The sequence below is a fragment of the Emydura macquarii genome, unplaced genomic scaffold, assembly GCF_026122565.2.
Source record: "Emydura macquarii macquarii isolate MOO-44397 ecotype Brisbane River unplaced genomic scaffold, CSIRO-AGI_Emac_v2 contig_2768, whole genome shotgun sequence".
In the NCBI taxonomy this organism is placed as follows: Eukaryota; Metazoa; Chordata; order Testudines; family Chelidae; genus Emydura; species Emydura macquarii.
Window position 1 is genome coordinate 37,099,623 of NW_027132905.1, and position 26,561 is coordinate 37,126,183.

Genomic DNA, 26,561 nt, shown 5'->3' on the forward strand with positions numbered 1-26,561 from the left:
TGCTGTAATAGCAAATAGAAACTGACCCTCCCACTGCATTGTGCCGAATGCTGAAGCGATTCTTGCCCACTTGTTGGGGGCTGCCATCCTGCTGAAACATAGGCCTGGTATCTGGCCCTGGTGATGCAAAGGGAGATTCGTGTTGGACACTAGAGACCCCTTTGCACCTGCCTCTGATGCTGTGCTACCCATCCAAACAGCTTTCCTGTCTAATACCCTGTCAGTCTTGCTGAATAATAGCAGGGCACCAACAATGTTTCTTTTTAAACACTTAAAGCTGTTCTCCTGATGGCCAAAGCAGTTGTGCGGCAGACTGGTTCCAGGAGGAGGTTCCAGGCTCTGTGCGTGGGCTCGCCACACTGGCAGGGTCCAGAGTGATGCATCCAAGAGAGAACTCCCTGCACTGACACTTAGGGGAAAAAAAGAAAATATTGCTGTTAATTCTAGGTTTTGCGGGGATCACTCTATCCCTGACCACATTTTGCACCTAAGCTACCTGACATTGTTCTCCTTAAGCACTGAAGAGCCGAAAATCTTTTCTTTATTTTTCAAAGTGCTGTAGCCATAACCCTAAAGCCATCATGTCCTGCAAACACTTCCTATGAGCTTAGCGCTGAATGCCATTCCAGACACGCACCCATTGGACTGCTCCTGGTGGTAAGCACTAGGCCTGGTAGCAAGTTTTTGCAAGATTGGGCCCCTTTTTATGGTCTAGGATCCATCAGAACTAGCGCTGTGACAAAACCTATGGTATCCGGTACCACCAAATGCTATTGCGTCGAAGCTACTTGTACTCGAAGACGTGTCCGTGGCTAATTGCCCTTTAAATGAATGAGAGCCGAATGCCTGCCTCACTGTTGTGTCACCTATAGTGCATCGCAGCATAAGCAGAGCAGCTTCATAAAAATCACTTATACTGCAGCAGACTGCGTGGTGAGAGACAGAGGGACTGGGCCTAGGACATGATATGCGGGTACTCACATACCTCCAGTCTAATATGCTGTAGTATGCCATGGCAATTGATTCAGATCAGAACGTATACATGCACCAAAAATTGGTTCTCTGTTTTGTGTTTACTCTTAACCTGGCCCCCTCAAAAATCCCCAAGTTGCTGATTTCCAACTACCATGCGAGGCTTCTGGGTAAGAATCCCTTTGCTTTCTCTAAAGTAAGAACATTTATCTTTTGCTGCAAGCTGAGATTCCAGGTCCAGTTATTTAATCTAAATTTAAATATCAGCATCTAGTGCTGGTGTTCATTCTGCCTGTCTGCTACCTGCAATGATATTTCACTGTTATCTATTTCCCAGACTGCCAATGGAAGCTGAGGAGCCATTTGGCAACTTTGCATCTCCAGCATTTAAAGACACCAGCACTCTGCAGATCCTGTAGAGTAGCTTTTTGCCATCCTCTGGGTGGTTGGCGCTTATGGCCCATCAGAAGGCTCTGCGGCATCACAGTCAGCTCCAGAGTGTCATGATCTGATTTTTGGTGGGAGGAGATCGCAGCGGGGCAGGGAGTGTCTGCAGAAACAAAGGGGCTGTTTCCATACAAAGAGGAATGGCCGTATTAAGGATGAGAGTGATAATTACTAATAAGTGGGAAGAGAAACACAGGGTAAACAGTCTGTGGACATATTTTTAATTCCATCCTCCAATTTGGTGCATGCAGTGTGTCCATTTGAGTTTGCACACCAATTATGTGAGCACAGCCAGCCATTTGCACATGTAAGTTGGACAGCAGCAAGTACACAAGTGGGTGAGTGAAGCTGGAAATGAGAGCTGACACTTTGATGGAGAATTATCTTTTAAAGATCTCCATGAGGCATTAGCAGCTCGTTAAGTGCTGGCCTGATGAGCTACTAATGCTAGTGTAACTTGGGAAGGCTATGTTGACAGCTGGACGTTAGTCAGATAGTAAACAGAAGCCTGAGCAAAGCCACATGTCCATGTATCTCATGGACTGATTGGAGCCGCTTGGCCAGTGCTCTGCCAAGGGACCAAACCCAACTCCTGTACTTCGTGTGTATGTGGGTAGGAACCCGACTGTGTAACTTCTCCGTTTCCTCCCCCTTTTTGTTGTCTCCAGAAGAAGAGGATGGAGTGCTGGAAGGGCTGGAGGAATTTTATCCAGAGGAGCAGGTGACTGCACAGAAGAAAAAGAAATCCAAAAAGCTGAAAGAAAACAAGACTTCCAAAGTCAAGAGACGGAAGAAAGAGGTAACGTTTCCCACTCTCACATAGGGCTGTGTGTTTGGGATAATGCCAGTGGCATGCTTTGTGGAGCAGTTTGAGGTCGATGGATGGAAAAGGGCTAGATAAGAGCTCAGTATTTTAATAAAAGAAACTAGTTTGATGTGTGACAGTGGGGCCTGACTTCGGTGATGGCACTGCTGAGCCTGCAGATTGGCAGAGAGTCCTCTGGGTGCCCGGAGAGGCTGAGTGATCTAGCAACCTGGCAGACTGGCTGGGACCAAGGACCTAAGTAATTTATATCCTGGCTCGAACAGTGACTCACTGTGGCTTTGGGCGAATGACTTAACTTCTCTACCTCAATGTCCTCAGTGGTGAGATGAGAATGATACTGGCCCACTTCTGAGAGTCTGTGCAGGTCAATTAACCAGTGTTTGGAGTGGGCTTTGAGTGTTATTATTTATTAAGGGTTCATTAGTGGGTGATGCTTTCTGGCCTGGGTGAGGCAGGGGTCAGACTCGGTGATAATCAGGATCCCTTTTGGCCTTGGAATGTCTGACGCTAAACGCTGGAGTCTCCGATGTGGATTTAAACACTCCAACTTACATGCCCAAGGTTGAAATCTGAAATCAGAAATGTCTCTTCCTCCATTGGTGCTCCACTAGTGCTGCATGGGTCTGAATGCTGCGGAAGTGCCTGTGCAGAATTACCCAGCACGCTCTTCTCTTCTGCTCCTTGCTCGCTGCTTTTGGGGTGAGCTCTGGCGATGGATTCATGGATGCTCTAATCCCTCTTTTGCTGTTGATCACTTCCGCAACATGAAGATGCTAGGTTCAGATTTGTGGCTTTTTGTTTCTGAGACATTGATGGGCTTAGTCTGTCTAAGTGGCTGGGACGAGTTATCTGTCAACCCCGCTGAACAAAGGCAGAAACAAACAGAACGTGGGTTTCCAGAGAGCAAAGAGTTAAACTGGGGAAATCCAGAGAGACTGAATTATAAAAATACCCGTAAGCAGTATTAAATCTACTCAGGCTATTTCGGATGGAACACTTCTGGTGAGTTCAGTTCCTGGGAGGAGGCTGGCTTTGAAATGGGACCAGGCCGTTTTGTTCTCCCCATGGAACGTTCCCCTCGAGTGATTTCTGGGTAGCAGATCTGGGCAGAAGCCTGGTTTGTTTGGCGCTAGGGCGGGCATAGAGTCACCCCTCTCTGTGGAAGCGCTGAGCAGCAGAGGAGAAGATGTGAGGCTGTGGTTTTGCAACCAGACCTGTATGCTCCCCTGAGGTACTGTGTCTGGCTGCTTGGGAGGGTGATACCTTAAAGGAAGCTTTGGCAGAGCCTGGAGCACGCTGGATGGAGGACGCTGTATGATCAAGAAGCTGTGCTCAGAGCTTCTCATGCAAAGCACTTTGGAGGCAGGGAAGGCGGGCAAGAGGAGGAGCCAAGGTTGTCACCTCCTGTTTTTCAAAGAAAATAATTTAAAACGGGATCGTTTTATAAACTCTTTCTTGGCTGCCCTTTGTACTCATGCCACTGGCAGGGCGCAAGATTTGCCAGTGTGCGCTGGCTGCGTTCCCCACTCTGGTGATGCAGAGTGGCTTGTAACTCTGGGTTGACTAGCCCAGTAAGCTGGAGTTCTGGCTGCTTGGCGTTGCTGGAGCAGTGCCAAGCAACCAGAGTGTACTGCTGACCCTGGCCCTCTGAATGGATCTGCTGAGACTCTGGACAGAGCCGTGTAGATCAGGAAGCCGCCTTCTAGCCTCCCGTCCACCTCCCAAAACTCAGGGCTCACTGCTTGCTCCTCCAGATGCTTTGCTGTAAGGACTGCAGAAAGGGCTCATTGCCCTGCCGGGTCCCAGGGACCTTAGCTTGTGTCTTTGCTGTTCTAAAACCCAAGCCCTGCACTCTGAATGCAAGGGGCAGCTGATTAGTCTGCTCTTAATTAGCTCTGCCTGGTGTGGCTAGTTAATTTCTCAACTGGAAGCTAAATCTTTCTACAGACGCAGGCACAGCTGGAGACAGGTACTAATTTGAGCAAGCATTGATCTAGTTCTGCCAGTACTTTAATTTTTCTTGAGTCCTAAAGGTTTTCACTCTGAGGGTGTATTGCAAAGAGAGAGGATGGTACAAACAGTTACTAATTAGTGAGAAGACACACAGGATGGAAGGGGTGAGACTTTCCTTCCTAGCTGACCCTTTGCAAGATAGTTACATTTTAAAGCTTGCCTACTACATTCGTACCCTTAGTGTTGTGCCGTGATTGCAGATTCTGTCACCAAATACGAGGTTTTGTTATGTGATTTGTACAATGAAAGACAAGGGCATTAATCGCTGTTCTAAACTTTCCTGTTTCTATTCCCCAATGTTTTGAAAATTTCTTTATTCTAATATGTCCTTTTTAATGCTGGAAATGTATCTGATAAATGTTATTGCCAGTCCTTATGAGCTGTGTGTGACAGGTAGTGAATAATCTTACTCTTCACATTCTGAATTGTATATCCCACACTTTACATATTAGATATTGAGCTGGCAATTAGGCCTTTTAAATGGAGTGAGTTGTAAGTGCGAGGAGCGTGTCTCCTGGCATCTCTCCTACAGAGGCGTTAAAAGAAGGCAGAACCAATAGGAAATGGAGAATTTGTAAAACAGGATTTTGCATTCATGAGTTTGGGATTTATAGTATCCCAGTTAAAGACACATCAGATAATAATTACAAACGATGTTTATCAGACAGGCCACATGCAGCAGGACAATGCACTGTGTATAATAATATATGTAATGTGATAATCTCCTTATCTGGTTATTAAACCCCTCCTGTCAGGGATGCATACACTGCAATGCAGCACCTCATGTCCTCAGAGGTAGACAGTAAATCTTTGTGCCACATACTGTACCAATACCATTATCTAGGGACTGCCTCTCTTAGGGATGAAATGCAAAGTGACATATTGGAATGTAACCCATGTGATGCTGTTTGCAGAAAACAGCATGGTTCTGAGGTTGCTGTGGAGGCAGGGTATCAAAGGACAGATGCCCCTTTGCTGGGGTGTCTCGCAGGCAAGAAGTGGGGCAGGGCAGGGTGTGCAGGCTTCTCAGGATTTGACGTTTGGAAGGATTTGTGGAGTTTTTTAAAGAAACCAAAATTCTTGGTGAATTATTGTCCCAGTGAATCTCCCTCCTGCTGCCCCCAAAGGATCCACTCTACTCTCTAAGCCCTAGACTGCAGCAGCCTTCCTTCACCACAGATGCTCCCTCTGTCACTCCTGGCCATGTGGGATGCTTCCCCTGTGCTCCCGGGCTGAGTGTGCTGCCTCTGCATACGCGGCAGATGAAAGACCAGGCCCTGGGATGGGAGCTGTGCTCTCCTCATGCATTAATGTGTGGGGCAGAAGGCAGCTTCTCTGCTGCTGAATGTTCAGGGGCTGTTGGGGTGGCGTGCCCTGGTGCCAGGTTTCTCAGAACACAACTGCTGGGCTGTCAAATATGCCCACTGCCTTTCAATCTCCTGTAAGTATCTGTGGGTGCTGGCAGCACATGGGTGCAGTAGCAGACCAGGGAGGAAGGAGTTAAGTTGGAGGCTGACCGTGGTCTGAGCTGTATTGTAAGAGGGACCCAGGCAGCCTCGGCTCAGGAAGCCATGGTCATTGGGTGTAAGCACCTCTCGCATTTCAGCATGAGACATTGAGAGCGATTAGGGAAAACAGGAAATGTCATCTGGGGAGCAGGAGGGACAGTCAAACAATAAATACACTTGGCTGCAGACACCGGGCTGGTGCCTGGTGCACAGGATGAAAGGAGCATGTCCTCTCAGTTTTCCCTTCAGTGTAAACTGAGCTTGTGCAATGGCCTGGCTGGGGTGGTGATCGGGATCACAGGGTGAGCTCTGGACTTCCACACTCCCCCTTGCGGGAGGTGGGATGCAGACGCCTTTGCTCCCCAGCGTCACCCAGCCTCAGAGGGGATGAGTGTGGTATGGTCTTATGGAACTCTAGCATTGACATCTGGGAAGGGAAAAGATCTCGACAGGGGAAGTGGGGGCTTACAAAAAAGGGGTGGGTAAAGATGTGTGCTCAGGGACAGGCCGGCAGGGTCAGGCTCTGAGGAGAATGCTCTTGTCCAGCCATTTAATTGTTTGCTATAAAAGTGCCAGAATGGTTGTTCTCTCTACATTAGAGGCTAAGGTAACCACAGATCCAGCTGTTGATATTTAAAGCACCAGCTGTCAGTGTGCAGACAGTATGAGCCATCTCTCCTGCATGTCAATGTTTCCATGTGCCTGCACCAGTGGCAAAAATCGCTATCCTCCTGTTTTGTGCAATGCGATTATTTTTCATCACATCAGACCCAGGCTGGCTGGCAACTTTCTCCTGATACCCTTTGAAGATCAGGTTCAAGATAACACTCCAAGGTCAATACGATAACCTGGAAAATCACAAGCTTCACACGGTTCTAGTTTCCTATTTTATTAATGAAAGAAAGGATTGCTGGAGCCCAGTGCTGTGCCGCCAAGAGACAATAGTGTCTGAGTGGAAATGGGTCCTATCTATTATGTAAGAGACAGGAGGCTCAGATGGAGCCAGGACATCTCAAATCAAGAGGCTTTAATTGTTTTAGGTAGTGAGCAACGTGCCATGGAGCTATTGGAGTGAAGGATGCGTGGGCTGCTCTACACACGTGCCTTGGCACAATGCCGTCAGACTCATCCGCTTCTGCAGGTTGTTTCTTTGTTTGGTATTGATCATATTAATTAATATATTTGTTTCTACACCTGCTCGCATGTTCCCATTTGATAAATTATGCTGGAATTTGCAAACAACAAATTAGCAGCTCTTGCATTAGTATAACACAGCTGATTAGATAGAAGCAGGATGGCTAGTAAGTTACAAAGCGACACGTCATGCTGTGCTGCGGATCCTCCCTGCCACTAGAATTCTAATAGCGTTCCGATTTAGGGCACAGTCCTGCACTCAGAGTCATACGGGCAGGACCTCTTGCTCAGACTGAACCCCGCTGATTTTATTTGGACTCTGCATGGATGTAGGCATCTGCTTGGGCTGACCTGTCTGCAGGATTGGGTCAAGGAGCAAGCTTCCTGGAGTCTGACATTGGCTTAGGGAAACAGCCTCATTGTTCATCTTGAAGCCCCTGTTGTGATGATCGTGAAAGGTGTATCAGACTGGGAACAGTTAGCCCAGCAAAGAGAAGGCCTTTCTCCACATCCGTGTGTCTTAGCTCTGCTGTGGAGGGACACTTTCAAGGCATTTGTGGCTCGGTCTGATCTTGGCCTTCTGCTGAGGTTGCCAGCAAGGGGGTAATTTGTGCTAATTGCTGTAGTATTTTGTGTGATGTGTTTCCTGACCAACTAGAAATTGGGTAGAGTTCTGCAACCCATTACCCATAGGGTTACCTTTGTCACAGAAGTGACTTTTTGGACTGCTGCTGGGCTGGATTTGAACCAGGATTTGGATATGAGGTGAAAAGCTCCATGTTGAATTTATTTTACTTACAATAGTGCTTTCTGAGGGCTGCATTCAGTAGCTGGAAGGTGATGATGACAAGGTATCTCAACCTGATTGGGATTTTCAATGTAATGGTCTCTAGTCTGAGGAAATTCTAATAGCTCTATTAAAATACACGTTTGTCATGTGGACATATTGCCTTTGCAGGGTGTTCCTTGTCTGATGTTTCACTGATCTGAAATGCAGATGAGTTTCAAGTTGCATATGAAGATTAAACTAGTGAAATGTGTGCAAGTGAATTTCAGTATCCTTTTGGTCCCTTTTTAAAGGGAAGGTAGGCTTGTATCAAATATGCAAGCCCAGTATAGCTAGTAATTTCCACATCTCTTTCATTGGCAGACTTAGTGTAAATGATGCTGTTCTCTTCCAGTCATCCACCCCATTCTGTAAGAGGAGATTGTCTAGACAGGTAGCACATTAAAATGCTTTTGCAAGTGATTGGAGCCTAACAATCTGTTTATTTAAAGAACATGGATTCAATCCTGCCTTTTATTGTCCAACAGACTTTGGGTAGAAGTCACAGTCCAGCAAATACATAATTTTTTATGGTCATAGTAATGTTCTTTCTTTGCTTTTTATAGACACAACACAAAGCCCAGCTGAAGTCATCAGCCTGTCATCATCTTTTCCCCCTTAAGCAGAGGAGAGACTTTTGTGATGTAATTTTTTCTGCAAAAAATCATCTACAACATTTTCTCCCGAGCTGATTATTTTATTTTAATAATGCCCTGTTTGAGACTATTTAGAAGAGGCACAAGGAAATAACTGCAGAGAGTAGCACGTATTTTATCTGATTGACTACCTGGTGCAAAAAAGGAAGAGAAGAGAAAATTTGATAAATGTCTGTTGTATTCAATTTTTATTAACTCCTTGTGAGAACAACATAGTGTCATATGATTCTAGCTGTCATGAAGCTTTGAGTGAAAGCCCAGTAAAACCAATGGGTAGACTGCCATTGACTTCACATTTTTACTGGGCATCAAAAAGATATATGGGACAGTTGAGGCTTCTTCCCCTAAGTTCCTTTATTGATACCTGCTAGGTAAATGTACATCCCCCTGTAAATAAGTAGGCAAGAAGAATTAATTGTGAATGTGTAATACTATGTATATGTATGGAGTGCACACGTCTGCACTTGGGTAGGATCTTCAATCCTCATCTGTTAAAGCTTTTTAAAAAACAAAACACCAAAAACCAAATTTTAAAAGGAGCATTATCCGATCATAATTTTGCATGCATTAATTTGTAGCATGCCTTAATGTGTATCAGCTGTGTTGTAACTCTTTAGAATGTATATGTCAGCAATACTCAATCATGAGTCGATGGCAGAATTGATGCAGCAAGTCCTGAGAAGATCTATTTACATAAAATAACCAGCCTGCAGTTTGAACCTGAACATATGTAGATGAAGGTCCTTGTCAGACAGGGAGGCAGAGAGAGAGAGAAGGGATTTCAACCTGTACTGCAGCAGTTACCATGGCAACCCAATTATTCGGTGCTAAATTATAACTGTTTATAACACTGGTAAAGAGGAAGGCTCAATTTTGTTTTAAAAGCTTGAAGGACCAAAATCAGTAATGGCTACTGGGCAAGGATGCTTCCCTAGTGTTAAAACATTTTGATTTTGTTTATTACAATATGAAAATCCATCGGCCCGCAATGCTAGCTAGGCTGTGAATGCTCCAATATGGAGGAACAGAGACACGCATAAACTGGGGATGGTGAACAGTTCTAGCAGGCTGGCTGGCATCATGTTCAGATATGCAAGGATGTGCCCTTCAAACATCCGCGCAGTTAGAAAATTAAAATGGGACATAGGGCAAAATAACCTACAGTGAAAAGACGTTCGCAGAGAGTGTGTGGAGTTTTTTTGACACATCAAAAAACAGTGGTTGGTTGGTCAGTAAGATTTACATTTTTAATTGTGAATTGGTAGAAACAAGGTTAAATCAACTTTATTTGTAATTTAGTGCAATCTCAAGCCACCAGGGAATTAATTTTAACTTCTATCTATAGTACTTATCTGGCCCATGTTATTGTGAGCTGTCCTTCCTCTTTTTCCTTCATTCATTTATGGTGCCTAACTTTTCACTCACTGATTTATTTAAAAGCCCAGCTGTTTGCCGCTGTTTAGTCTGAAACAGCCTCAGATGGAAAAATGCAAATGTACTGTTTTGAACTGTTAGCGAGTGCAGAAGATGACCTGGATCTCAAGGCCTTTGGCCAGGTAAGGGTCAGCCAGCAGCTGTTAGCTCTTATGGGGGCTTGTGACAGGGTCCACTTACTTCAAGAGTGCCTGCTCCTGGCAGGGTGGGAATATAGCATTTTTCTTCCCATATGGCATGCCCTGCCAATGGTCACTCAGTTGCAGCGGTGGTGTCTCTTCCCATAATTCACAGTTCTCTCTCTTTGCGACTCAGCCCTCCAGCTAGGTCACCGTTTAAGTCCCCCCTTCCGGAGTATCAAAGTCTCGCCAGACCAGCTGTCTAGGTGGCACCTTCAACGTCCTGCGACGCTTCCCAGTGGCTGGTAGGGGAACCCAGGCCTTCTCTCCACAGTGGGTTTCAGCCCAGGGCTTCTATAATCATCAGACAAGGTCTGCCCAGTCCTCCTCTTTGCTGCTGTTTCCCTGGGCTTTTTCCTACCCTGCCTTCTCAGACTTTCTTTCTGCACAGCTTCTCTGGACTTGACCCTTCTTCCAGGACTAAGATCCCAGGGCTTATTACCCCCCCGTGGGTTTCCTCCTTCCCAGCACTCTTCTCTCATTGAATTCAGACCAATTCTCCAGTTTGTAAAGGTTGTTTTGAATTCTAATCCTATCCTCCCGGCTTGGTGTTATCGCTGCAAATTTTATTAAAAAACTCAAAATATTTTAATGAAAATATTGACTAGTGCTGGATGGATCCAGGTTTGACCCCTGTGGTAACCCATCTAGATACAACCCTCCAGTTTGATAGTGAATCCTTTGCAGCCTATGTCCCTGCAGCCTCTTTCTGCTGCAAACTTCCTGGCTTTATACCTTACCCAGCTTCTCCCCCAGCTGGGCTTCATCAGCAATTAATCATTTATAAATCCCTGGGCCACCCTTCAGATGCAAGTGTGAAGGTTAATTGACCTCTTCTGGGCCACCTTAACCCCTTCAGGGTAGTGTGGGGTGAACACCTCCTCACCTACCCTCCCCCTCAGGACTGCAACCCTTGAGGATGTGGATGCCTTACTGTTTTAAAAATCATGAAACTTTAAAAATAAAAGTTTGGGGTTCTTTTTATTTGTCTTCTGTTTTTTGAGCCTTTAGACTTTACTCAGGTCACATTTTCAAGATTTTCTGTGCAAATGTAAGAGCTAGAAAGTTTAACACACACACACACACACACACACACACACACACACACACACACACACACACACACACGGGAGCTGAGGTTATGATGTGGTCAGTTGACTCCAGGAGCTGAGGCTTTAGAGTAAACACCAAATACCGTGAGACTCGTGATAAAATTGTGAGTGTTGACAACATTGCTGCCTTAGCAAAGGTTAGGGCCAACATTTTACAATATAATGTGGGGAGTTGGAGGGGCTGTTCCCTTATTCCGCTGGCCATCATCAGATTGGAATTGTTTGGGTTTTGCAGTCTCTCTTTTTAACCTTCTCCTTTTCAAGGAAGGACTAAAGTTGCACAAAGGGTTTGGCCTTTGGCTACAGGCTTCCAGTGGGGCTGCTGCCCTTCCTGTCTTTCCTTCTCTCTATTTGGTTATTGCTGTTTTCTTTTCTAGCCTGTCTCTTTCATATGTCTGCTCTCTTCATATTCCACCTTGGGGCATTTACTGAACACGTGTGAAAGCAGAACAGAAGCATCTGCACACCAACATGGTGCTGACTCCTGATGGCTGTTCTCTGGCAGAGCTGTCCTTGAGTTCCGTGGGACTGTAAGCGTGGCCCCATAGACTCCACGCCAGAAACAGGAGCAAGTGAAGATACTGATATGTTAGCCACTCAGCGGGGCTATAGGAAACCTTATTGCCCAAAGTAATAATGGATAGAAGGAAATACTTTCTTGTTGCTCCCACACTGCAGTAGTTTGGATTGTATACCCCTGGGAAGGGGCATGGTGGGGCGTCAAGAGGAGAATAAAGTACAAACCATACGTGTCTGTACCGTGAGATGTAACTGTTCTATGGCAGGGTGGCCTGGGGGGTGACAGAGAGTGCTGTCACGGCAGCAAATAACAGTGCTGCAGAGAAACAAACTATCTGTGTTTGATAATCTATCCGATGTAACATGACTAAAGAAATCCTGTCTTCCTTAGCTCCCATAGTTGCCATATGAGAGTGCCGTTTTATTTATGCTAAGATATAAACAAATACAAGGCAGAAATCCATAAATTACCTTGTTTGATGTCAATCAGAGATGTTGCCGAACTCAGAAATTTAAGATCTTTTAGAAAAGCAGTTAGTTGTCTCTCTCTATGACATAGCATATGTCAATGGTAGGATCTGTTGTTTTATTTAACATCTCATTCAGTTTTTTAATAGATAGATTAATTTAGCATCCATTGCTATCTGTTTGTTTTATACTATCCACCCACCAAAACAGTACCTGGGTGCTACATTGCAGTAGTTCCTGGATGATTTTGTGAAAATACGTATATACTCATCAGAAGGGATAGGCAGAACAAACATCCCTTTACATAATTAGGGCCAAACATCCCTGCTACACACACGGTGCAGCACTGATGGTGCAGTAAGAGCATGATGTACCATTTACAGATACATTGGACAAGACAGCTTTTTCCAAATGTATGTCGTCTGTGTTGCATTATTTTCCATTTTATTTATTTATAGGCTTTTCTATGGTGCTCACCATTGTAGGTTCTGAGCATTTCGCACATGTTGGTGCATTTATACTCCCATACATGCCTGTGATGTAGGTAGGTATTCTTGTCTCCATTTTACAGATGGGAATCTGAGACACAAGGTCACACAGGGAGCCTGTGGCAGAACTGGGAATGGATATCAGAACATAAGAATGACTAGACAAGGTCAGACCAGCCCAATATCCTGTCTTTTGACAGTGGCTGGTGCCAGATGCTTCACTGGGAATGAACAGAACAGGGTAATTATCAAGTGATCCATCTCCTGTTGTCAGTCCTAGCTTATGGCAGTCAGAGATTTAGGGATACCCAGAGCGTGGGGTTGACCTATTCTCCATGAATTTATCTAATTCTTTTTTGAATCTTTATACTTTTAATCTTCACAACATTCCCTGGCAATGAGTTCCACAGATTGTGTATTATGTGAAGTACTTTCTTATGTTTATTGTAAACCTGCTACCTACTAATTTAATTGGGTGACCCTGGTTATATGTGAAGGGGTAACTAGCACTTCCTTATTTGCTTTCTCCACACCATTCATGATTTTATAGACCTCCATCATATCCCCCCTTTGTCATCTCTATGCTAAACTGAGCAGTCTCAGACTTTTTAATCTTGCCTCACATGGAAGCTGTTACATACCCCTAATGATTTTTGTTGCCCTTTTCTGTACTTTTTCCAATTCTAATATATCTTTTTTGAAATGGGGTGATCAGAACTGAATGCAGTATTCATGGTGTGGGTTTACCATGGATTTATAGAGTAGCATTGTGATGTTTTCTGGTTTATTATCTCTCCTTTTTCTAATGGCTCCTAACATTCTGTTAGCTCTTCTGCTGCTGCTCATTGAGTGGATGTTTTCAGAGAACCATCTACAGTGACTCCAAGATTCTTTCCTGAGTGGTAACAGCTAATTTAGACTGCATCATTTTGTATGTATGCTTGGGATTATGTTTTCCAATGTGCATTATGGTGTATTTATCAAGATTGAATTTTGTCTGCCATTTTCTTGCCCAGTCACCCAGTTCTGTGAGATCCCTTTGTCACTCTTCTCAGTCAGTTTTGGACTTAACCGTCTTGTGTAATTTTGTGTCATCAGCAAACTGTCACCTCACTATTTATCCCGTTTTCCAGATTGCTTATGAATATGTAGAACAGCACTTGTCCCAGTACAAGTTCCTTGTGCGACCTGGCTATTTACCTCTCTCCACTGTGAAAACTGTCCATTTATTCCTATCCTTTGTTTCCTCTTACTGATCCTTGAAAGAACCTTCCCTCTTATTCCATGACTGCCTGCTTTGCTTAAGAGCCTTTGGTGAGGGACCTTGTCAAAGACTTTCTGAAAGTCCAACTACCCTATATTCACTGGATCACCCTTGTCCATATGTTTGCTCATGCCCTCAAAGAATTCTAGTAGATTGGTGAGGCCACAAATTCCCGTTACAAAAGCTGTGTTGACACTTCCCCAACCTATTGTGTTCATTTACATGTCTAATCATTCTGTTCTTTACTATAGTTTCAATCAGTTTGCTTGGTACTGAAGTTAGGCTTACCACCTTGTAGATGCCAGGATCACTTTAAATAATTGAAGTGACATTTGCTATCTGCGAGTCATCTGATACGGAGGCTGATTTAAGTGATTTAAGTGATAGGTTACCTACCACGGTTAGTAATCCAGCAGTTTCATATTTTTGTTGCTTTAGTACTCTTGGGTGACTTCCATCTGGTCTTGATGACTTATTACTATTTAATTTCTCAGTTTGTTCCAAAACCTCCTGTATTGACAGTCAGGAACAGTTCCTCAGTCAGGAACAGTTCCTCAGACTCCTCAGATTTACCATGTAAAAAGAATGGCTCAGGTGTGGGAATCACCTCTGCTGTGAAGACTGCTGTGGATTCATTTAGCTTCTATGCAATGGCTTTATCTTCTCGGAGTGCTCCTTTAGTACCTTGTTTGTCGAATGGCCCCACTGATTTTCTGGCTGTCTTCCTGCTTGTGATGTACCTAAAAATTTTTTTCCTATTAATTTTTTGAGTCTTTTGCTAGTTCTTCAAATTCGTTTTTGGCCTGCCTAGTTATTCTTCTACACTTGATTTGCTAGAGTTTATGCTTCTTTCTATTTTCTTCAGTAGGATTTGACTTCCAATTTTTAAAGGATTTTTTTTTTGTCTCTAACTGCATCTTTTACTGAATTGTTTAGCTATGGTGGCATTTTTTGGTGCTCTTTTTTTTTTTTTTTTTTTTTTAAATTTGGGTTGTACATTTAATTTTAGCATCTTTTGTGGTGCTTTAAAAATGTTTCCATGCAGTTTGCAGGCATTTCACTCTTGTAACTGTTCCTTTTAATTTCCACTTAACTAGCCTCCTCATTTTTGTGTAGTCCCCTTTTTGAAGTGAATTGCTATCGTGGTGGGTTTCTCAGGTACTTTCCTCCTGCAAGGATGTTACATTTAATTTCATTATGGTTGCTATTACTGAGCAGTTCAGCTTTATCCATCTCTTGGGCCAGATCTTATGCACCACTTAGATTAAATCAAGAATGGCCTCTGCCCTGCTGGGGTCCAAGACTCACTGCTGCAAAAAGCAGTCATTAATAGTGTCTAGAAATTTTTTCTCCGCATCCCATCCTGAGGTGACATGCTCCCAGTCAATATGGAGATAGTTGAAATGCCCCATTATTACTGGGGCTTTCAGTTTTTGTACACTCTGTAATATGCCCAAGCATTTCACAATCCCCATCACCATCCTGGTCAGGTGGTCAGTACTATATTCCTACTGCTATCCTCTTATTCAAGCATTGCATTTTTATCCATAGAGATTCTGTGGTACAGTTTGATTCATTTACAATTTTTACTGTATTTATCTCTATGCTTTCTTTCACATATAGTGCCACTCCCCCACCAGAGCAACTTGCTCTGTCATTCTTGTATATCTTGTACCCTGGTGTTACCGTGTCCCATTGATTATCATCATTCCATGGAGCTTCTGTGATGCCTCTTATATCAATATTCTCATTTAATATCAGGCACTCAGGTTCACCTATGGTAGTATTTAGACTTCTAACATTTGTATACAAGTACTCAACATTTGTCAATATTTAGTTGTCTGCCTTCAAGAGATGTAATTGAATGAGACTCTTTTTGTTTGACTGTTTCTCTTCAGTTCCTACCTGTACTTTATCAACTTCTATCCTTTCCTCTTTACTAGGATATAGAGTATCCCCTTTAATAAATCCTCCCCTGAGGGATATGTCTGTCTAAACCTTGTACTGCTTCACTCTGGTGGGCTTTCCCCCAATCCGTATTTTAAAAACTCCAGTACGACGAGCTGTTTAATTTTACATGCCAGCAGCCTGGTTCCATTTTGGTTTGGTGGAGCCCAGCCTTCCTGTGTAGGCTCCTTCTTTACCAAAAGGTTGCCTAATTCCTAAAAATCTAAATCCCTCCTCCAAACACCATCATCTCATGCAGGCATGGAGACCCTACAGTTCTGCCTGTTTGACTCTGTGGGTAGAACTGGAAGCATTTCAGAGAATGCTAACATGGAGGTCCTGGACTTTACTTTCATGTCTAGTAGCCTAAATTTAGCCTTCAGGACCTCTCTCCTACCTTTTGTTATGTCACTGGTACCCACATATACCACGAACACTGGCTTCTCCCCAGCCCTGCGTGTCAGTCTATTTAGATGTCTCGAGCGGTCCGCGGCTTTCACTCCCGGCAGGCAATTCACCATGCAGTTCTCCCAGTCATCACAAACCCAGCTATTTATATTTCTAATAAATGAACCCCCCTATTGCTATTACTTGTCTCTTCACAGTAACAGGGTTCCCCTCCTCTGGAGGGGCATCCTCAGTGTGAGCGGATCCCATGACATCACCTGGAAGGAGGGTCCCAACCATGGGATTGTTTTCCTCTTCTCCAACTTGAAGTTCTCCTTCCCCAAGTCTTTCATTTTCCTCCACGGCACAGAGGCTGTCAGACTGAGGTGGGACCATTCAGTGGTGTCCAGGAAAGTCTCTGCCTCCCTTAGCTCCACAATTCAGCCATTCTGGTCTCAAGAGCCTGTACTCAGCCTCTGAGGGCCAGGAGTTGCTTGCACCTAATGCATACACATGTCCCCTGCCCACAAGGAAGGTAATCACACATGCTGCATTCGGTGCAATAAATTATATTGCTCCCACTCTGCTACTGGTCTTCTGTCTGCATTATTATAATAGCACATCTGCTGAGTCCTGGTCCAGAGCCTTAACCAGACGACTGTCCTTCCCCTGCAACAAAATTATGAGTGGAAAACAAGGATGTTTCTGCTTGTGTCTCCTACAGTGAGACCCTTCTTATAGCTCCCAGATTAGGCCAGGTAGCAGTGGTGTTTCCTTGGCTACTGCTAGTATGTCGCTATCCAAATGTACTGTGGCTGGAGTTTTTATTAATGTAATATTAACAAATAGGAATAACTGAATCTGGCAAGTGACCGGAGGGGTTTGTGCAAGGAAACTGAAGAGGGGAGAACCTGGCCCTTCCTTCACTGTCTCTTCCTGTTTTAGGGGAGTAATGATGAAATATCTGAAAATGAAGAGGAACTGGAAGAGAAATCTGAGAGTGAAGGGAGTGACTATTCGCCCAACAAAAAGAAGAAGAAAAAGCTCAAAGAAAAGAAAGAGAAAAAAGCCAAACGGAAGAAGAAAGATGAAGAGGAGGATGATAATGAGGAAGGAGGTTTAAAGGTACCTAAGATTAGCTTGTCCAGGAACTCGCACTCCACAAGTCGAGTTGTTTCTGAGAATGGGAACCTTGTGACAACTCACTGTTACTCTCTCTGCATGCGAGAATGGGCTGTGGTAGGACATTCACTTCAGAGAGCTTGTTGTTTTCTATCAGGCGCTCTATCCTGCATTTACTCAGGAGGAGTTTCTTTTCAGTCTCTGCCCCTCTCTCTAATCTGGGGTTCGGTCCTGCAAGAAGCGGAGTGCTCTCATTCCCACGGGCTCCCAGAGGAGTGGAGGGCACGCAGCATCTTGGCAGAACAGATGCTCAGGAGAACTGTGTGGAGGAGGAAATTCTGTTTCACAAACCATTTGGGGATTTGGTTTCATTCTGAATTGGAGCAAAAGCTAAAATTTTGAAATTCTCCAAAGAAAAATTATGACTTTTTGTTTTGGGTCAATTGAAACATTTCTTTTCAGTTTGGAATTTTTAAAATGTAGTATACTGTATTCGATTACAAAATAAAATTCACAGGGAAAGCTGTTTCAAAACAGAAGTGTTTTGTTCTGACAATGTCAAAACGGGACATTTCAACACTGTCGGAACTTTCCCCCCTGGTGATTTTCCAAAATAAGATTCCAGTGAAATGGACCTGATTTCACAGAGCATTTTGGCATTTGGCATTTTCAATGGCACTGTATAGTCTGGGGGAAAATGATTCCATCCGAGTTTCTTCAACCAGCCCCAGTCCCCTGTACTTCTCTATTATTTTGGCTCTTAGCTGCTCTTTGAAAGTCTATGCTGCACAATCGTGCCACTGAGAGTTATGTTTAATTTATTTATCTGGTTCTTTGAAAAAGCAGACAAGTGATGACTCTGACTCCGCTGACACTGACATTAAAAGAGCCTTTGCTTTTCAAACAAAGAAATCCTGTAATACCACGTTCATCCCTCCCCAAGATGCAGAAAAGCTGCAGCACCCAGGACTCAGGAGTCACAGGCGTGGACCCAGGTCTTGGTGCAGTTCCTATTTATGCATTTGATGTGCCCACAAATTACATTTCTCAGTGACATCAAACCTGTGGAGACTTCACACTGTGTTGCGAGGTTAGAAAAGGCACTGTATTGTTTTGCAGCTAGGTAGTGTATTTGTTTGCTAAGCACTTGTGCGCACTCTGTCTTTTAATGTACAGAAACAAATCCCCATGTTGTTGATGTCTAGGAAAAGCAGTTGGCGTGCAGTATAGAACAGGCCTGGCCATGCACTGCTCATTCGTACCACCTCAGTCATTTGCATTAAATGTATCTCTTTGTAAATCCATAGGGGCCCAAGAGCTCAGCACAGCTAATGGAGGAATGGGGCCTGGATGATGTGGATTATATTTTCTCAGAAGAAGATTACCATACTCTGACTAATTACAAGGCTTTCAGTCAGTTTCTCAGGTAGGAGACAGAAAGGTGGCTCACTGTACGTGTGGATGGGGATCTATAGAGTGGTTTGTACTTGGTTAATACCAGGGCTTAATTGGGAATGAAAGAGGAGCCGGGCCTCAAGTAATTTTTTTGGATTCATAACTGCTGCAGCAAGCCCAGCGGTCCTGGGGCTATGAACGGCCAAGCCTAGAGGTGCCAGAGCTTAGCCCTGGCACAAATTAAGCATCGGTTACTACCCAAGTGAGTTGAATAAACCAGGGCATTAGAATGCTAATTTCTCACAACATAGAATAAATCATGTCCAGATTACTGTCATTCTGCCAGACTGCAAAATCAGCTGGTCATCACATGCAGGATCTGGACTACAATCTCTGCAGTGACTATGAATTTATACCAAGTGGGGTTCTACTCTTGCACAAGGACAATTTGACCCCAGGAGGATACTCTTTGCTTTGGGAATAAGGTCAGATGCTATATTTTGCAGCACAGAAATGATGTAGTGTCGTGCCATGATGCTACATATTAATAAATTATCCCTGGCTCCAAAGCACTGTCTTTGCCCGTTTAAGTTTGATGCCCTACTGCATCATATATCCCTTTGGTGCTTCATCACATGTATCCTAGAAGAGTTCTTCAGGACACTGGTTTCCAAGGGGTTTCATTGCACGACTGGTTGGAAAATGCAGACATGTTTTCACAAAAGAGAAGTTTGCCCGATTTTTTTTTTTTTTTTGGTGAAAATTTATTGTGAAAATTGTGAATTTTTTCTTTTCCCCTCCAGCTACTCTTTAAGCTGGTTGAAAACCAGCAAACATTTTTTGCAAAACAGAAAGCCACTGAATCTCTTTCCTTGCTAGAGCAGTTTTGATTTCTACTGTTTTCAGTGCCTCTGGTGCCAATGACTCCTCACAATCAGCTGCTGTCAAGCATTGGCCACTAGTTCACGTTATGCTTTTCCCCAGTGTGTGATGAATCAAAACAATCAGACAGCAGAGAGGCCTGTTGACTGATGGTTTTTCCTCCCCATCCTGCAGGCCTCTAATTGCCAAGAAGAATCCTAAAATCCCCATGTCTAAGATGATGACAGTGCTTGGTGCTAAATGGCGAGAGTTCAGCGCCAACAACCCATTCAAGGGCAGCTCGGCGGCGGCGGCGGCAGCTGCGGTGGCGGCAGCTGTGGAAACAGTCACCGTTGCACCCCAGCTTTCTGTCAGCCCTCAGCAGTCTGCTCCACCCATGACCATCAGGAAAGCTAAAACCAAGGAGGGCAAAGGTAACGTGCCAGGCAGGAATGAATGGCTAACCAGATGGCGTGAGTCGATCGTGCAATGATAAATGATACATTTACTTGAAATATATTATTTAGCCACTCTGTGTCTATGTGCTGTCCAGCTAGTTCCAGACAGGGTGTGATGCCTGGAAAGCAAGGGGGATAAAAAGCTGGAAATTGCACTATGAGGAAACCTGTATGTTTGTGACTATAGTTTGTATTTGTTTTCTACAATAAATGTCACAGATGAACTGTGATTCCTTATATAATGACAGAGCACATTAGCAGAACCATGGAAGATTGTTTATCAGTAAATTTGTATGTATTTTAAATAAAGCAATCATCATCATATTTCTTAATGTGATACCTGTATCTCAAAGGATATCAAAGAGCTTTATAAATACTCGCTAATGAAATTCACAACCTCCTGAAAAGTGCACTTTTCAAGCTGGAGTGAATTTGCAGGTCAGCAAGGTCAGGACTGAGGGGTGTTGGAAGATATGTTGGAGGAAACTCAAATGGAATGGAAAGGTTGGTGCAGGTTAGGCTGCAGGGCAGGACATGGGCATAGCATAAATGTTCTCTCTGTATGCCTCTCTACCATTCAGCAGTCCAGCAGGTGCATTCTGTATGGACCTCCCTAGAACGCTCAAGAACAGTCAAGAGACTACGATAGAAAAGATTACAATTCTTTGTCAAAATAAGGTATTTGATTTTCTAGCAGGCAGGTGGAAGGCACTGCCTTCAAACTCCATTTGCAAGCACAGAGCTGACCATGTTAATCTGCAGCAGCTTCTACAGAAATAGTCTCATTTTTATTGAAATGAGTCTATTACTATTAATGTTTTCCTGCTCCTGACGGCACAGATGGGAAGCTTCCCTCTGCATTCAGAAAGAGCTTCATGAATCATTGGGGAAAAAATTGGGGAAGAAGCAGGGGGAGAAGAATCTCCCTTTGTTCCTACAGCGTTTCTCTCCATGAAGTTTCTGTTCCAATTATGCAGCAATCAATTCCTGACGCCTCGAGAGCTTTGAAAGGAGTAGCCCAAGAGGGTCGGTGCTGTTTGCAACCATTTTCCTTTCCCAGAGCTTTAGTGCAGCATCCCTCAGTCCATTTGGCTGATCTTGTGGGAGGATTGGTGGAAGCTGTTGTCTGTTGCCCTAGTCACACCCGTGGAGGTTGATTATTTGCACCCATCTCTGCAGTCTCTGAGCTGCTGTCCCTTTCCTGGGCCCTTTGTGGCAGGCTGCACCCTTCCCTCAAATGCAAAGCCATTGAATATGAATGGTCAGGTTTATAACTGATGCAGCTGGCCACTCCTCAGCATTTGCTTAGGGCTCTCACTGCTGAGCAAGAGGGGCGCCACAGAGAGCCAGGAGTACAGGGGAAAGAAGTACCTTTGGGGAAGGAGACGTGCTGCTCTCATTGCTCTTCTCTTGCATTTTTAAAAGTTCAGGGAGAAATGTGCGTGTCGCATCATTTTCAAATAGGAAGGAAAGTAAAAATGTAGAGCCTTGGTTCTCTCCCGGCACTGAACAGGGGACTTGCAGCACCAAAGCACCGGCCTTCGTCTCTTTCACTAACAGAGTCACTCTGTCAACAGGCAATGGTATTAGGCGCTTATCCTCTGTGTGGATTCCGTGGTGGGGGAACACAATGGGATTAGCTGGAATGTTACACAGGCAGTGTTACAAGCGCTCAGTGTTACAAGTGCTCAGAAAGTACTTGAAGAAAGGTGTATTAGGAGCGATAGGATTTTGGGGGAATGTAGAAATGAAGGTGTCCATCACTAGAACGCCAAGAAAATCTTTCTGTTCATTTAGGTCCAGGTGTGCGGAAGAAAATCAAGGGCACCAAAGATGCGAAGAAAAAGGGGAAGGGGAAAAAGATGGCAGGCCTGAAATTCCGGTTTGGAGGAATCGCCAACAAAAGGAAAAAAGGCTCTTCAGTAAGTACTCTCCGTTTCTAAACAGTGAATGTTGGTGCCAGTGGAAGGGGCTGGGCTGGCAGCCCCGGGGATTGAAATCCTCTGTTTTCCCCCAAGGATATGCCCTCCAGTGGCAGGGCAATCTTCCTTCCCCTGTGTTCCTTATCCTGCCTGAAGCCCCATTCATGGATAGGAGAAGGGCATTCGGTCTCTTTGGCACATTTGGTTTTGACCTCTCACTGCCAACAAGGGAGACAATTTGAGCCAGTTGCACTGGTGGGTGTTGGATGTGGATACTTGTCCCACACGACTGGGCTGTGGCCATCAACCCATTTCACACCAGGGGAAATTCACTCCTGTGCAGAGGGGCCAGCACCAAGGACTCCAGTGGAATTTATTTGGGGCTGGGCTGCATTTCATGCATTGGGAGCACCAAGCTTCCTGCAGCTGGGGAAGTGCTGTCCAGCACTTGGGCCTGGCCAAGGACATTTTAAAATCTCATTTGTGTTTCTTTGTTAGAAACAAATCTCTGCTTAGTGGGCATTCTGCCCTGTGGAAGAGAACTGCATCCAGGCTCACGTTCCTAGAGATGGCATGTTTGGGAATGTCTTCCACTAAAATAGAGTTGGTTTTAATACTTGGCTGGGAGGAGGTCAGTGATAACATAATTTCAGATTTCATTTGTAAATAAACTCTGTAGGGCCTGCCCTCGTGCTGAATGTGTGTCAAAGAGAATTATCAAAGGCTTTAATTATATTACCGGAGCTTGTCTAATCGCATCTGGGATTTTCCAGCACAAGTCCTGGAGTAGAAGACCATAGGAATAAATGCATGGCCAAAAAAGACTGTAATACAATTTGCATGCTGTGCACTTGGCAGTGTATGAATATCAAATGTATGCAGAGTATTTTAAAGAAGAATAAATCTTGTAAATAACTATTGAATAAGGACAGAACTCCTGTAGGTCTTGATAGTATTGATCAGAATCCCATTAATTCAGCCTTATTGGAGTTCACTAACCCTCTGGCTCCATTGCACTTAATATAACCAATTCGTAAATTACTTTTGTGCAACAGAGGTTGAAGTGAAAGGAGCATTTTGAACCAGTCCACTGCAGTAGCTTTCAGTCATAAGCATATGAATATGTGGCAGATTTTCAAAAGTGGGTCCTAGATTTGTGCATTCACATTTTCAAGTGATGCTAAAAGCTTAGAATTGCTCCCACATTTAGTTAGAGGACTGCATAGGGAGTGTGTGTGTGTGTGTGTGTGTGTGTGTAAATCAAAGCTTTGGGGAGATGGATTTAGGGTCCAGGATGAGAATTTAGACATATTAATTTTAGGTATGATGTCAGCATATGTTTTTGCTCATTTAACTATTTGCAAAAAAAAAAAAAAAAAATCAACTAAGTAGGGAGTGTGTGTGCGTGTGTGCATGCCGGACTTATAGCAGAGTGAAACAACAGAGGGAGCCCTCACCCTATCGGTCATAGAGAGGTAGTGCAGCCAGGAAGCGAGGGAGAGGATGCTTTGAGCAGAGGATGTGGTAGCTTTGCTGCCTCGGCCAGCCCTGCTCTCCCTCACTTTAACAGACACACACTGGTTAGATATAAACTAACCTGTTTAGTGCTTTTCCTGTCAGGGGCTATTGGGGGGGGTGGAGGGCCTGGAATTCTGGGACCTCATTGTGTCCGATACGCAAAGCTCCGGGGGGAGGGGTAGTGATTCAGTTCAGTTTGTGGTCCAGGTAATCTGACTTGTGCTAAAACACTGGCTCTTGTGGAGCTGCTTTTAAAGGGAGCAAGCAAAAGGCTCTTTACCTGCCAAGCACTGGGTTGAGGATGCTGCATTTCTGCTGAAACACTAAACTAAACTAGCTGTGTAGTTGCCTGTTGCTGTCAGCCCCACTCAGTCAAGTTGTGTCATTGACTCCATTGAGACTGTCGGCATCGATTGGGGTGCAGGGAGTGGCCCTAACCGTTGATGTGTTAGATCAGATCATTGGTCCAGTGTCCTGCCTCTGGCCAATACCCGATGCTCAGGGGAACCTGAGCCTTCCCAGAATGCCCCCTGGCTAGTTGTGGAATGCAATCTCTGCATTTTTGAAGGTATTGTCAGAGACAGCAACCCAGCATCCAGCTCTGTCAGGTAAGTGGTGGAGGAATCGGATTGTCGCCTTATTTAGAGGTATTGATTTGCACACTTTAAATCTGCACTTAGCCTTTCAGTGATTTGGGATCTTAATCTGTCTGCTCCCTTCAGTGCTTGCTAGAGGTGCCAGTGAATCAGCATGGCAGCCTCTCTGCAGAGCTGAAGGGGAGAGAGAATTGTCCTGCAGGCTCCAGATATAATCCAGACCCATTTGGATCGATTGTGAGTCTGAGGGATTGATTTAATGCATAAGATTTACTTTGACACACTCACATAACCTCTGCATATGGTACTGGGAGCCTTATCAGTCTGCATGTGGCCTATCCATAAACTAATCAATTAACATGCAAGCTTTATCGCTCGCCCTCAGTGGGTCTCCACCCTGAGGAGCTCACTCAATGGGCTGTGTTCTTGTGGATTCGCTCAGCTCTACGACAGTTCCTCCTGCTGTAAGGAGCGGCCCTTTGGCAGTGGGGGACTAGCAGCCAATGCTTTGCCTCTGTGTGGTTTGATTTCCCTTGCAGAGTGAAGAGGAGGAGCGGGAGGAATCTGACTTTGACAGCGCCAGCATCAACAGCTCTTCGGTGCGCTCTGAATGCTCGGCAGGCTTGGGGAAGCGAGGGAAGAGGAGGAGAAAGAAAAAGAGGAGTAGGCCATTTCTTTGTACTCCGCTCCTGTTCTGTTTGGATTTCCTGCTTTGATATGTGCTTTTCTGGTCCCTGGAACCCTGTGTGGGAGCTTCCATTGCAGCATCTGACACTGACTCAGCGTGTGGGGGCGAGGGGCACCGTCATTCACATCCAAAGCTAACTGCCATTGCAGGCTTGTGTCTAGCAAGGGGTGTGAGCAGCTCCCGTTCTTTAAGCGCTGCCTTGCAGTCCCAGCACAGCTTGCTTTGGAGGGAGAGCCCTGCCTGGTGGCCTGGCATTCTTTGCCTCCCATGGAGAACGGTATTTGCAGGAACACACCACCAATACATTTAGCCTTACAATGTGGCCAGCGATGTAGGCCAAGGTGTCTAGCTGGCATTTGTGCCGCATCTGAGCATGAAGATGTGAAAGAAATTAGGGTTTTTTGGCCTGTCTTAAATGCCACAGTAGTTCACAAGGCACACGATTAATTCAGCCTCGTGGAGATGACCTGGGATAAGAAATGCATGCAAGCAGCAGGAAAAGGCACCCAGCAGGGTATCTGAGTTGCTGTACTGGATCATATGTATATATCTTTTTTGGATACCATTGCTTTTTTTTTTAACAACACCTTTCTCTGCTTCATTGCTACTGAGAAAATCCATAAAGGTCCCTTTGGACTGAACTGCCCACAAGTGTTCCATGGGCACCAGCTCTGCAGCTTCTCTTTCCACCTCCGAAGGACTTCAGGAACGAAGTGTACTACTTGTCCCCCCCCTTCCCTTGGACTTACATTAACTGCAGCCGCGTGGCTCCTCCCAGTTGTTGCTGGCTCAGCACGGCCATCTGCTCCATGGCAGAACTGGCCCCGCTGTGTTCTCAGCTTGGGCAGTCATTCACTCTTGTAGTGCTACAAAAAAGATCCTTTTCTTTTCATCTTCCGTCCTTGCTCAGCACGAGATATTTCAGATCCAGAAATTCCAAATATCCTGTAGCTTCTTATCTTCACCCTCAGGTTGTACTTCTGAAAAATCAAGGGCAGCTTCTGGATGTGGGGGCTGGAATCTTCTGCTGGGATAGGAAATCAGACTGTCTCACTGCTGCAATGCATAGTCCTAATTCTCTGGGTTTTACATCTTAAACCTCTGAGAGCTGAGCTCATGAAGACTGGGACTGGCTGTCAGGCTGCGAATCAGTCCTCTACATGAAGATGAAATCTGTTTAGTCTTTTTGTTTGTTGTTCATGTTGCAGCAGTGCACGGAGGCACTGAGATGGGGCCCCCATGTGCTAGGTGCTGTACAAATACGTAGAGAGAGAGAGACAGACTCTGCCCCAAGAAGCTTACAGTCTTAATAGACAGGACTGACAAAGGGTGGGAAGAAGGAAGGCTCATTCTCATTTTACAGAGGGAGCAGATGGCGCACAGAGAGATTGAGTGACTTGTCCAAGGTCACTCAGGGAGGCTGTGGCAGAACTGGGAATTGAACCCAGCTCTCCTGAGTCCTAGTCAAGTGCCTTAACCCTAGAGCCCTCCTTCCCTTCCTTGTCCCCTGCGCTACCAGGTTGGATGAGCACCTGCCTCTGATTCTAGCGAGTACGCAGGGAGACCAGAGTAGTCCAAAGAGGAAGAGTCCTTCTCGGCTGTGTTATTGTTGCATGGTACATTTGCAGTTGATGGTGATGGTATCTGCGGAGGTTTCTCTGACTGGCCTCCCTTGCAACCTCTCCAGGTTCTGGCATTCTCCATTGAGAGCCTGAAGGAACCAAAGGATGATACAGTGTGGAGAGAGAAAGAGAGACAGAGGTGAGATGATGCTGTGTGCAAAGACCCAGATAAACTGATGCTGAGGGACAGAGAGGTAGG

At 44.9% G+C, this 26,561-nt stretch overlaps 1 protein-coding gene across 6 annotated transcripts in view; it reads left to right on the forward strand.

The window, feature by feature from the left end:
• CHD5 (chromodomain helicase DNA binding protein 5) overlaps positions 1-26,561 on the forward strand; it is a 77,956-nt gene that overhangs the window by 8,658 nt on the left and 42,737 nt on the right. For 3 of the 6 annotated variants that reach the window (XM_067567081.1, XM_067567078.1, XM_067567080.1), the window contains exons 2-7: positions 2,088-2,218; positions 17,126-17,305; positions 18,610-18,728; positions 19,754-19,992; positions 21,814-21,938; positions 24,592-24,715. In XM_067567081.1, the coding sequence (XP_067423182.1) occupies positions 2,088-2,218; positions 17,126-17,305; positions 18,610-18,728; positions 19,754-19,992; positions 21,814-21,938; positions 24,592-24,715 (918 nt within the window). Of the gene's footprint in view, positions 1-2,087; positions 2,219-4,228; positions 4,363-17,125; positions 17,306-18,609; positions 18,729-19,753; positions 19,993-21,813; positions 21,939-24,591; positions 24,716-26,427; positions 26,502-26,561 lie in introns of those variants that run through there. The other 3 variants (XM_067567079.1, XM_067567082.1, XM_067567083.1) reach the window with 3 other exon arrangements.